Source organism: Ammodytes marinus, assembly GCF_949987685.1.
Source record: "Ammodytes marinus genome assembly, chromosome: 13".
NCBI classification, from domain to species: domain Eukaryota; kingdom Metazoa; phylum Chordata; class Actinopteri; order Uranoscopiformes; family Ammodytidae; genus Ammodytes; species Ammodytes marinus.
The window spans coordinates 21,036,765-21,050,451 of NC_137217.1; the positions used below are offsets into that span (position 1 = coordinate 21,036,765).

Below are 13,687 nucleotides of genomic sequence, written 5' to 3' on the forward strand. Positions count from 1 at the left end.
GCAACAGGCAACAACAGAAGAAGTCACATGACGCAGAGTCACGCGCTCTAGCACAAATGACGCATGGCAGTTGGGTACGCTTCTTTTTCTGAAATTTAACCGCTGAGACGAATTGTCTGAAGTACTTTTTAAGTGGTAAGAAAGCCAGAAACATCTATATTGTCTGCTAGTACTATGATGTATATAGGGTTTATATCAAGTTTATATTAAGGCAATATTAGTCGTAGGATAAATAAAAACCACAATACCCATAATTCCGTAGGAGACTAACTTGGGGTCAAAGTGCGAAACCAAGTCAACACCGTTTGCTTCTTTGGTAGGATATGTCAAATATTTGTAGGCTAATATATTTATCCAGGTGACTTTTTGTGAATGTATTTTATAAATATTCCAATAAATAATTTCGGCAAGTTGGATGTGTAACAGTGTACAGAGCTAACCAACCACTTCCGCGTTAGCTAAATTGTTGTTGAAATCAAATGTTTCCAGTTTAAGGAGTGTCCGTGTGTACTTTGTCATTAGGTCGGGTCAAACAAAGATAAAGGTGTAGCAACATATACCACGGCGAGACAGCAGACTTGTTTGAATCAGCATTACCTTTTCTACATCACAGATTTTAGCATGTCATCAGATGGATCACGGGCGTCCTTGGCTCCTCCAGAGGACCAGCAAGAGGGTGAGACCCACATGACAGAGGAAGGGGTCCCCAATGAAACTAACAGTGGCGAAGTCACCCTAAAAGCCACAGCAGGTAAATCATCCCTTATAGTTTCTTCACACTTACACCAACAGTTTGCTATTTGTCCAATGGGTCTCTGATGGCTATTAACTTACTTTGAGACATTTTATAGTTGAAGGTAAGTCCATATACTTTTTCACATATTGAGTATATTTTCATAGTTAAGTGGAACCAGTAATCCAATTCCTAAGTCTGCAAAACATGCTTGTTTCACTGTGAGCGAATTGACTTCTGTTCTGGTAAGGACTTAGCTACGAAATCATGACCCCCTTATCTTGAAAAAGGGGGTTTTATGAGTAACCAGGCCACTGTAATGTCTGTCAATATTTTCAGTCAATGACTGGTAGTCCTGCTCGAAATGTGTCAGGAGTCAGGAAGTGAGTCAAGAGCTGCAATTACTCCCAATTTGAGCATGAGGGGAAGGCTCATTGACTCCATCTACTCCCACTTGTAATGGGCTCAAATCTAGACAATAACATAACCTTTCTTTGGAAATAAAGAATTTCATAATTATAATTTTCCTGGGAGTTTTCCTGGCATCTTATGCCTGGAAAGCAGCTGAAAGACTCCTCCTACAAGTGTGTTCATTATGGTCCCTCATGCACTTGCAAAGTTGTATCTCAGTGGAAAGGCAATTAGTATTTAGAAGAATTGGACTGTGTCACATCCAGTTCTCCTATCTGGAAATAGAATTACAGGGTGTGTGGTATGTGTTTGGGTTTACATGCAACCACGGCCCAACTACTTGGCTGAACTTTGATTCCTCCGTGGCCAGTCATAGCCACCTGTTCTATGATTTACACTCTTAGGAAGTGTGTTGGAGAGGAAATTAAGTATTATACAAATATAATTTTTTCCCCAATGCCAGTTTCCTCTTTGAGATTAATGACTTGGTTCTTGTCAATTTGAATATGTGATTGCAATCAGACCTGCGTACTATAAGGATCAGAAGAAATCTAGTAAAAAGGGTTTTATACTTTGCTGCGTTTAAACTGGATGTATTCAGCCAGTTGGCTTACTGTATGTAAACGTTCAACACTCGAGAAAAGTCTGCCACACTATTAGTAAACACTGCTGTAAACTGGCAGGGTTTCCTCTCCTTTTGTACTGTATTGTATCTTGTTTCATCAGCATGCTGCCTTACTCTCCCAACATATCAGAGCAAAATCTTTGAGCAGGCATCAAAAATTGTTAAATCACGTCCTGTTGAGTGACCTTGTGAACGGTCAATGTTCTGTTTTACATATTTGAATTACCGGTCTGTCCTGCTTACATTCTCCCTGTCTCAATCATCCACAGAGTCGGAACACAAGGAGAATGGGGTCAACGTGTGCCAGTTTTTCCTGATGGGAAAGTGTCATTTTGGCCACAGATGTCGTTTGCCTCACAGGTGTGCTTACGTTATCTTGTTGGACAAACTCACCCGCAGGATAAATGATGACTTTTTACTTAGATTCTCGATATGCTCATGACTTATTTTTAGTAACCCCAACACTATGGGTTTGCAAGTTCTTGTAGCACAAAGGCTAGAAGTAAATATATGGCTGCCCCCAGTCTAAATTTTTGTTACCTTAAAATAATACACGCATAGCCCTTTGTACAGTGAAAGTATAAATGGGTGCTAGTGATGCTGAAAGCTACCAATACGTCTTTTTATACATAATGGGAATACTAGTTATGTTTTGACACAGACTTTAAAGAAAATGTGACACAATCTTTTAACTACATAATACTAAGCTCCACCTGATCAGAGGGAATTTTGAAGGGTATTTTGAAGTATGTTTTATGTATTTTTATTTCAATTCTATTGTTGTTTATTTATTGCTGCTCACATTGCAAACCAGACAGACACTGATACTTAGCTGTGACTAAATATAGGCACATACTGTATATAGGCTGCACAAAGTTCACACATGCAACATGGATCTGGGTGGAATGGAATTAAGACATACCATTTGTAATGTTTTGCATGTCTCTTTTCACATTTCTTTCCGCTCCTTTTGCTCTCTTCCTCCCCCCCTTTTTTTATCTTAGTGAGCCATCCGTTGATGATTCAGGGGCCGTACCCCATGACCAGGATAACAGACCGGATCGAGAAAAGATGGAAAAACACAAGAAGAAAGTGAACAAAGCAACAAAGCCAAAATACGAGGCGAAAGGTTACTCCATATTTATCTAGTGTCTTGAGTCATCTGATAATGACAACCTACTTTTACAACCTTTTTTTTTAATCTTGATTAATTTTTACCCCACATTAATAAGTTTGGACATTATTTTACATTCTCCCGCAGAAGTGGACAAAAAGCCTCGCATGCGCACAGCAGACGACGTTATCTCTCGGATCTTGTGGGATTCATCTGCGGATGCATCAGAATTTGTAGTGGGGTACGTGGATCGCTTCCTTGGTGTGCTGGAGCGCCCTTTCAATGACTTCAACTGGGACGTCAACCCCTGTGACTGTGATTACACTACTGACCTAGCCCTGCCCAGACACAGGATCCAGTACTTCACCTACAGAGGGCACCGCCTCTGGGACCGCCACAGCAGAACCGACAAGGTGTTTGGATCCACCGGTCAATCTCTGGCTCCCCCCTTTGGAGGAGAGGCGTTAGTAAAGGGTAAGAGAGCCCCTTTATTGCCACCCCACCTATTAACAGCCTGATACAAACGTAAATTCATACTGTAACAAGAGGCCAGTATGCTCTATAGAGTTTTACACTAACCAAATATAAACATTTGTCCTCCTATAAAAAAAAACAGAAGTCCAAGAGAAACAACAAGACGTCCTTAAATCAACAGAGGAGCAGCCACCTGCTGTCCGTGGGCAGGGAGAGAGTGAAACACAAGAGTGCACTCATACCGAAGGCTCACATCTGGAGGAAGAGAAGCCGAGTGAGATAAATATTCACACCCCTGGCTCAACACAAGCAGCTCCAAAGTGTAGCGGAAATACTTCCCTTGGACGACAGCAAGCTCAAGAAGCTTGTGAAGTGGAGGAGAATGCAGTCAGGTCTGGTGTGCATGTTTATCCCTTAAGTTAAACACAGAACAGGCAACAACTCCTGTAACAACCCATTTGCATTTTTTTTACATTCAGGTGTTCTCTTGTTTGTTTCATACAAATTGCATTAGAGTATATGCAGATGTTAATAATCTGTAGCCCTCGTAATCTGGATTATTTTAGAGTGAAACACTAGTTGCAACATAATGATTAATCAATTTGCTGATCAGTGGAAAATGTATCTTATTATGGTTGAGTCATTTGTTAAGAAAATGCCCAAGCCCCCCCCCCCTCCAGAATTTCAGATGTGGGGATTTGATACTTTTCTTTTTTTTTAGATAAAACTGAATTTATTTAGGTTGTTGATTGGTCAGAGAAAGACATCACACAAGATGTCACCTCAGACAATTATTGGGTAAAATAGGTAGTGGACATTCAACCCACAAGCTAAACAGTCTGGTGCGATTTTATTTGATTAGCCAGTCGCCAAGTTTTACTGCAGAAACACACAGTATAATCCTCTGAGTTCAAGAGGATAAATAAGGGATTTTGATATTAAAATACTCAGAAAACATATTTGAGATAACTGAGGGAGGATTTTAAATTTCAATATGTCCTTCAGAAATAACATTTACGATATTTTATCTTGTGTGACTTGGAAAGCATTTTTATTAGATGCTCTCCTTCCTCTTGACTAATTTTACCTGTTTTGATTTTAGCCTTTCAACATCCCAAAAAGAGGCAGAAAGTGTAAAAGAAAAGGGAGAGGACGAAACTCAGGCAGAATGGAATGAAAGCTGGGAAGGCAATGAAGATGCTTCGGTGGGTACAACACAATTTTTCCCACGTTAGTATCCATTCTGCTGTTACAGTTCATGTTGACCACAGCTGATTCTGTTTATGCTCCTTCTATCTCTATTATAAACAGTGTGACGTCGCATCCTTGAACATAAGCCAGAATCCTTCAGCAGCTTTGGAGCAGAGAGAGCAGAAGCCAGGTGGTCGCCCCGCTAAGAGAAAACCCACACACTTCATCACCTTCAGGGCAAACACTCCTGCTATCCTCTCCTCTTTCCAGCAGCTGCAGGAGGAGATCACCGCCCTCCTGCCCTCCTCTGCCCCTCACTGGCAAAGTGCTGCCAGCCTCCACGTCACCATGTGCCTCTTGGTGCTGCCCGGCCCAGCCCAGGTAGCCGCCGCCGGGGAGATCCTGCAACGGTTTGCCTATTTGGATCGAAACCCCCCACTGGCTCTGACCTTCCCTGTGAAGCTGAAGAACTTTGGTGGAAGGGTGCTGTTCCTGAGCCCCCAGCCTCAGCTGCACCTCCAGCAGCTCAACAGCGGTCTGCAGGAGGCCTACATGAAAGAGGACTTGCTCCACAGGGACTCTTACAACCCACGCTACCACCTCACACTGGCCAAGGTAGAGGACAGGGAGGCAGACAGGATTTTTGGAAGCTCAGGGGACCTGAAGGTGGGGAAGAGTTTGAATTTTGGCCGACTGCCAGTAAACACCTTACACCTTTGTGCCATGGGCATGTCCAAAGTAGACGGTTTTTATGAGACCGTGTGCACAGTAGCTCTTCGATGAAAGAAGAGTGTGCCATTCCACAAGAACATGCTAGAAACATGTGCGTTAATATAATATAACTACAATACCTCTGACATATGAACAGGATATGTGGCCTTTCAACCAAATCTGATGTATGTGTTATTAAGTTTATAAAGAAAAGATGCACTTTTAAAGATATACATTTTTATAGGAGGGCCTAAAGGGAGTACATTTGGTTTGATACAGGGCTGGGGTACAAACACTATGTTTGATTACATTAAAGTGGATTAAGATGCAATAAGGATACAGTGGTAAACTAAAAATATTGAAAATATTAGTTTTTTCTGTAATGAGTGCCTTTTACTCCGTTAACACCTTATATTAGATGTCATTTGATATTTCAAGATGATAAATGCATGCAAATCAAAATTGATACAATACATCCAGAACTTGCTAAAAGCGCAGATTTTTTTATCTGCTTTGGTGAACGAGGAATATATTACTAAATATAGACTAAAAATTGACTAGGCAAAATACATTAGTTGTACTTGACACTCTACACTAAATAGTTTTTATCCTCTTATTTGTTGAATTTAGCTGATCTCAATTTTAAATGCACTGCAAATCCCACAATTGACGATTCACATAAAGTCAATTGTTAACTGTTTGATGAATTGAATAATTGAAGTTGACCAAAATGCTACAGATTCATTATTTTTCTTCTATTGTATGGACACACTGATGCTGATTTTCTTTGTCTTATCTTATAGTTACATGAACATTATTATTTTTATTTATTTTTTATTTTATGTTTGTTTAACCAAAGAGACAATTTAAATACATCTCCTTGGATTTAAGATAGCTGTTTTCTGAAATGATCTTGATCAAAATTATTAATTTAATTGAGAAATTAACCAACAGATAATTGATATGCATATTAAACGAGACACAATTGTACGAGACATATAGTTTATGAGGTGGAAAGATTACATTTTCTTTACAGCATGAATAAACCAAAGTGGTTGTATTGTGCAGCTCATAATTCCATGATTTATACCATCCATTTTATATGAATATTGCATTGAGTGTGTTCCACAAGAAGGATGCCCTTTTGTGTGATTTTACAATGAATTATAACTACTTGATTGCCATGGACATTAAATATTGAATTGGTTATTTTAAATCCTGTGAGTGGTGATATTTTATCAGTGCAGTGATGGATGGCTGGGATGCCGTACTGTTCTGCTGTGGTCTAACATACAGACACACAGAGGCTGCATGAACAACTCTTGCATACATAATATAATTTTCTTTCGTCTTCCTCGCACACACACACACACACACACACACACACACACACACACACACACACACACACACACACACACACACACACACACACATACACACACACACCAACTCTAAACATGGGCTATATGAGTGAATGAGTATGCTCTTTGGTTCTCCACTGTTTGCTCCCTCGCTCACATTATCTCCCTGCCTCCCTTCCCCCACTCTCTTTCAGTGACACAGAAAAACTAACGCCGCCCCCTCCCTCTTTGCCCGCTCGCCTCTGTCCCCTTTTCTCCTGTGGCAGACCCAACACTACAATGTTTTTTTTATTTTTTATTAATACGTTTTTATATATTTTTTACTATTTTCTATCTGTACTGTACACCATTATTCCTCCAATCTGCATCCCTCAGACAAATCGCCCAAAGGAGCATCTCCATCAGCTTCCTCTCATCACTTCAGCTCTGGTGGTGCATGTTCTGCTCTGACTTTCTCCTTGTTCTGCAGCCTCCATTGAAAACTGGGTTTGCCAAAAAATCCATTGCATACCACCACCACCACCGCCCCCCCCCCCCCCCCCCCCCGACCCCCCACACCCCCTCTATCCCTCTCTGTTCATTGTTCACTCCATCCCTCTCCCTCCCTCCCTCTTTCTCTCAGCATCACTCCCTGGGAACCCACTTTTTTCCCTCTTCAGTATTTTATGTTGCCTTTCCCTGCATCTCCCCCTCCCCTTGTTCATCTATGTGTGCCTATCTGCTCCTCTGACTCTAATTCTAAATTCATCTCTACCTCACGTTTGCTCTCCACACGTTTGCAGCCCGACACTGCCATCACAGGTTGGAGTTCACAATTTTGCTTCCAACATGTGAGTCGATTTCAAGAAAAAAAAACAATTTTCACCATTAGTTAGCGCGCACGGTTGGCTGGCAGCTCTGCATTTTTACCCTTTTCCTCTCAGTAATCTGGTCAGGGTTCAGGGTGCTAGCCTGGAATTTTTTTCAGATTGCTGGGGTTTATGGGAGTGTGTGCATGGACGTTGGTGGGGGTTGGCAGTAGAAGTGCACCTCCGGTTTCTCGGTATGAAGTGAGTGAGGGGCTGAACCCTGCTAATCCCTGTTAACAGATTAATTATCTTTGGGCAATATCGTGTCTATGCCATGTTGTGAAGTCGCTTGGGCGTTAAGCTACGAGGAGCTACAATGCAACGATAAAGCGTCCCTAGGGGGTGTCTCCTCAATCTTAATCCCTCTCTCTCTCCCTTGCACTCACTCTCTCTTTCCCTCTCTGTCTCTCTCACTCACTCGCTCTCACTGAGAGCTCCTCTCCCATCCATCACCACAAGCACCTCTCACTGTCAGCAGACAACCATACAATTATTGTCTTTTTAGTATTTAAATAACTGAAAGAATTGTCTTATTTTCGCCCCTCACCAATTTTGACATATTTTTGGCATGTCTACGAGCCATTTTTTTCAGGATGGTGTTTTTTTCAAGAACCTCAATCGTTGATGGTTGGCGGTATACATCTTTGAGTGGGTGAATATTTCACGGACACCGGGCGAAGAGAAGTGACGGAAGGAGAGAGAAACCTCCCAACGCAACCGACAGAGGTAAGAGACTGATCTCTCTCCCTCTTCTAGCTTGTGGATTAATTGTCGATTTGGTCTTCAAAGATTAATCATCCTCCAATGAAATGTAATATAGACGCACATTACACAACATCCGTGCTTATCTTCTCAAAAAATCATTAATGCATGCTAATGAAACCATTACACCACTCTGCTAAAATGGGATTCATTCTTATCTGTTCAACTGTCAAACACCTAATGGATGAATTTTTTCCCATGGACATTTGTAAAATACCAAAATGATCAGAAGACGCTTTAAAGAATAGATTGCATTAATTTGTTCCACCAATTACAGTTTCATCCCTCTCATATTTCCCCTCAATTTCTTTTGACCAATCTGAAAGATGATTTTCAGATTTTGTTCAGAATAGGATTCACCCAGTGGTGTGGAAGCGTTTTGTCACCATCAACTTGTCGTGCAGGACTCGTGCACACATCAAAGCACTGATTTGCTCTGACTTAGTACTGACTGTGTGTGAGCTGCACTCACTTACCTTGGGTCAGCCACACTCGCTTTGAAGGTTCATTGTTGGAACCGAGCGTTCATTTGGCAGATGAATGTTAAGTGGAGATTGGATTGAAATTGTTTCCTGTTGCTATACACGCGGCAGACAAAGCTTACTTTGCAGCATTCACAGTGTTGTTAATTATTTCTCTCGTGACTGATGTGATGCTTCATGAGGCTGTAACGCTCTATCATAAATTACAGTGATTAAGATTGTTGTTAAAAGGCTGTTAGATGACTAGACAGGCCTTAATTGTGAACCATAACAGGTTTTTATTAGGCAAATTGCCTCATTTCAGAAGCAAAGGGACTACATGAATTAATTCCCTTGATCAATAAAGAGTGGCGCTGTCACTGAAAAAAAGATGAAGGTGGAGATGATATTCCTCTGCTGTTGATCCTAAATCCATCTGACAGAGATGCCGCCTCACAAAATGGCCATTTTCTTTACATTCAGACATCATGGAGTCTCACAAATCATGCAACTGGATTTAATTTTCTCTGTCGTCTGAACCGTAGAAAATGTAGTTCTTTCTTTTAGAGCTCATGGTTGTTCTCTTCGTCATCGCCTTCCCCCCTTTTTTTTCTTTTACCTACGCCGACTGAGCTCAGAAAATCACATTTGTTTAGGTTTCAGTTATGCAATGCAATGGTAACATAACATGATAACGGGATGCCTGGAGACATCACATCAACTTGAGGCTTCCTATCTGTGACAACTGCGGAGTAACTGCTGCTCCTTAAACTGTGCCCCTCCCCCCCCCACACACACACACACATAGACACACCCACCCAACAGTACTTCATTAGGTTGCCTCAATAACTTTCTGGGTTGCAGGAGACCCACCTGAACTTTGTCCCGGTGTTTGTCATCACTGTTGGGTATTCCCTTGTTTTCATATGCAGTCTATGGTTGGTACGTCTTGACTGAATACATTTTTAACACAAGATTCATATGTCTTATTATATATATTATATTATATTGTTTGATGATTATATGGTGTATTCTGCTCACCTCTTGTTTACTTCAAGATTTAAATCACTACTGGGTCAGTATTGTCATCCATCAAAAGGAAATACTTTTTCTATATTGACCCACTTTATTGGTGATGGTGATGACCTCCAATTGGGTAATAATTCCCTCGCCTGATTACTGTGCCTCTCAAATTGCTTTTATGCTCTCCAAAGTCTGATGAATATACCTAATAGACGTGTCTCACGGCTCCTGTAATACATCCAATCTAGTAAATTCACTCAAGATAAATGATAGCGAAGGAATGCATAAATAAAACTCCAGTCTGCGTTCTGTTCTGGAGCCCTCACAACGTGTGAACCATTATGTTTGGCACATTTTTAATAAGGGAAATGGGATGTTGGCAATTATTTAATTTGTGACAGTTGGGCTGCTGGAACCATTAAGGTGAACAGGCTTATTGTAATGGGCTTAGAGCAGCAGCCCTGTCTGGCCTGTGGGCGAGCTGTTAACTTGTTCTGGGCCATAACTGCCCCAAATCTGTAGTCTGGCACTGAATGTGACATGTGGTTAAATCTAAACTACTATCTGTGCACAGTCTTTAACACAATGATGTGCTATGGATTGTGAGCGTGAATCAATAGGAATAATAAAACGCCTCAGCAGTGTGGAATACTGTGCTGGTTGAACGTTGCGCTGAATAAATAACAGCTGCCTTAAGAGATAACAAAGTCCAACAGAGAGCTTTTACTATGGAATTTATCACTGGATTACAGATCATTACTGGATCCTGTTGGAATCAAAAGCAGAATTGTATCTGTCTTTAATATCAGCATTGAGGCGAGCTGTGTGATTCATTGTATAAAAGTGTCAGTGCCTGTTGTTGTGACTGTGAATCTCTCTCTGTGAGCTGTCTTAAAACGTGCCTTCCTTAAACAGTAAAGCTCTGATTGTCTCTTAATCTGGGCAGTCGGTATCAGAAGCCTACCAGGCGCTTGTCTCGCCCTCTGTTCTCCCTCTGAGCTGTCATTGTAATGAGGATTCCAGTGTATGTTTTGGCTAACCGGATTTGCCCTTTGTATTTACCCTACTTTCTCCCCCTTGGCTGGCTTTATCAAGAGATGCAGCTGAACACTAACGGTGGTTGATGTTGGAGTCAAACATATCATCCTTCTTGTAATGATCTTCTTAGATCCATATGCAGTGTTATTCTCCTGTGTATACTCAGCAAGGAAGACTTCCTCAGACCCCATACATCCCTTATATAATCCATGCTGCCCCTATAGAGAGAGGTCCGTGGATGACAGGCATTTGTCATATAGTCAAGTAATCTTCCCCGGCAAAACCCCTCCGGCTGCAATTAACAATTGTTTTCTATTATCGTTTAATCTGTTGTTTTTTTTTCAATTCACCGATTGATCGTCCGTGCTATGACGTGTCTAAAAATGCTAAAAAAGCCCAAAGCTACATGCCAAAATATTTAACCAAAATATTTTCAAATTAAGGTGATATTAAATTAAATACTGCATATTAAATTACTGAAACCAAAACCAAAACTGTAGTTGATTTATTAACTGTCAATTGCTTGCCTAACATCCTCAACAAAAGAAAGCTGTTTTTTCCTTTTAAGTTTGTTTGAAAAATACCAAAGTGACAATCGGCACAGGTAAAGCTCAGAACACTATTAATGAGTGCTAGCTTTATTCGTGTGTAATATTAGGGCTGCACGATTATGGCCAAAATGATTATCACGATTATTTTGGTCAATATTGATATAACGATATTTTACCACGATTATTCAGTCATTTTAGTGAGTAAAATATTTGTATTGGATTGTCACCTAAATATAACACAGCTTTCATATTCATGTGATCGACTATACAATATTCCTGCTAATGTAAAAATCTTTGCATAAAAAATGTATCCTCACGATTAACCTGAAGTCAATGCATTTCCAAAAAGAAAGATATAAATCAAAATCTTGTACCAAAACTACACAAAATCAAATCAACAGAGCACTGCTTTAACTTTTCCTTGTGCTACATTTCTGTTAAATAACCGTAAATAACACATCTTTGCAGACAAATAAGGTGTTTAGTCACCTGACCTCATTACATCCCCTAGGAGAAAAATATAAACTATTTTACTCCATTCATTGTACCTGCATGATGGATGTGTATAACCCGTGGAGTGCTTTCTAACCATGCGGGCGTAAAGTTATTCACACTTTGGGGGCGGGGCCACTGGACTTTGATTGACAGCTCTCGGGGAGCCTGGGGTTGCCAGATTTGAGCATGGACAGGCACATGATCAGCGAGTGGTTTGGGGAGTGATTGATTTGCTGTGCAGCGCAGCATACACTCACAAATATCGCACATTCATGTAGGCCTAAATGGTATCGTGGGAAGCCAATATGCATCGCGTTGAAAATTCTATATATTGTACAGCCCTATATCTGAATATTTAGTGGCATCTAGTGGTGAAAGTTCTAGAATACAATGCTCCCCCTTGGTAACCTCTCATTTTCAAATCATTACATAAGCTACAGTGGCCTACAAGGACAAGAAGCCAGTTACTAAAGATGGCATCATCCACCACTGCCTCAAGTCTTTCCACAATATCAAGTGATGAAGTGAAGATGTATTTAGTTATTTATTCTATTGTACTTCTTCCTCGTCTTTCAACAGGTGCATTTCCCCAGGACACCCTCTTTAAAAATGCATATAATAATAATAATAATAATAATAATAGGCCTACATTTTATTTATATAGCGCTTTTCTCATAGGCTATATATTGTATGGCATATTAATTAATTAACACTTAATGGCCATATGTATGTACGTATGGCCATTAAGTTTGTCCATTCTGTGCTACTGTAGAATCATGACAGTGCAAAGTGGCGGCCTCCATGGTAGCAAGCCCCGTTTTTATGTAGATATAAAAAAATGTTTTCCAGTGATTAGGCTATAGGGGAGAACGGGGTAATCTGAGCCACTTTTTACATTTGCTCCCCTCTAAGCGAGCTAAAATGATTTATCACTCAAATTTACACATTTCCCATTAATTCAGGGTGTTTCCTAGAAATGGGCATTCGCAGAATTTTTTCAAGACAAAGGGCAGTGAAAATATGATTGTTTTAAAAAAAGTTGTCATGTGGCTCACTTTACCCCAGCTGTGGGGTAAACTGAGACAGACCAGAAAAATCAAGGGGGTAAAGTGAACCACTTACTTTTTCCACTCTGAAACTACCATAACAACAAATATTGTAAGAAGTTAGAATCCTGAAAGCTAGCCACACATTCCAGAACTAATGTCGGACTAGTAAAAGAATGATGGGGTTTGGTCAATTAAGCAAAGCTAATTTTCTAAACACTTGAAAGCAACTCTGAACAAAATCAAATACAACATATTATAATTCAAAAGGTTTTAATAAGATTCAAATGAAAGATAGAACCAGTTAGATTAGAACACAGTCTGGGGGTCAGAACACAGGACCCTTAGAGCCAGCTTGTGTCTGGGGGTCAAAGCATAGGAAAATCAGAACCAGCGAGAACAGCCTGGGACTCAGAACACAGGAGAAGACCCAGCTGAATTATAACTTCAGCCTGTCATTCTCTACAACTAGGCCTACTCTACATTCCAGCCCTGAAGGTTACAGGGAAAGATGAGAAGGTGCTCTTTCTGTGTGGTTGCCCCAGGTCGTCTTCCTGGTGTATTTGATGGCTTTTCTACAATGTGTATGACATTAAAATAAAACATATGTTATGTAATATTACATTAAAATATGTTTAAGACTACACTTAACTTGTGCCTCATGGTGGGGGAAAGTGAGACAGTGGCTCACTTTCCCCCACAGCATTTGCCTCACTTTCCCCCACAACCACAATTTGAGAAAAAACTACCTCTCTTAGCATTTCAGGCTAATCTTTAGCTAATATCATCACATGGTTTTTATATGTTGGTAGTTCATCAACACGTATGATAGAAGTTTTT

General features: G+C 40.5%; 1 protein-coding gene across 2 annotated transcripts; it reads left to right on the plus strand.

The window, feature by feature from the left end:
* The first annotated feature begins 50 nt into the window (after positions 1-50).
* leng9 (leukocyte receptor cluster (LRC) member 9) lies at positions 51-6,438 on the plus strand. 2 transcript variants are annotated; one of them, XM_080039247.1, is made up of 8 exons: positions 51-135; positions 614-751; positions 2,039-2,129; positions 2,774-2,898; positions 3,031-3,357; positions 3,500-3,749; positions 4,460-4,562; positions 4,669-6,438. In XM_080039247.1, exons 2-8 carry the CDS (start codon positions 622-624, stop codon positions 5,329-5,331), a joined length of 1,689 nt encoding a protein of 562 aa, XP_079895373.1. In that variant the 5' UTR covers positions 51-135; positions 614-621; the 3' UTR covers positions 5,332-6,438. The 2 variants fall into 2 exon arrangements, with proteins under 2 accessions (XP_079895373.1, XP_079895374.1); XM_080039248.1 differs by lacking the exon at positions 51-135 and adding an exon at positions 290-316.
* Positions 6,439-13,687: the final 7,249 nt, after the last annotated feature.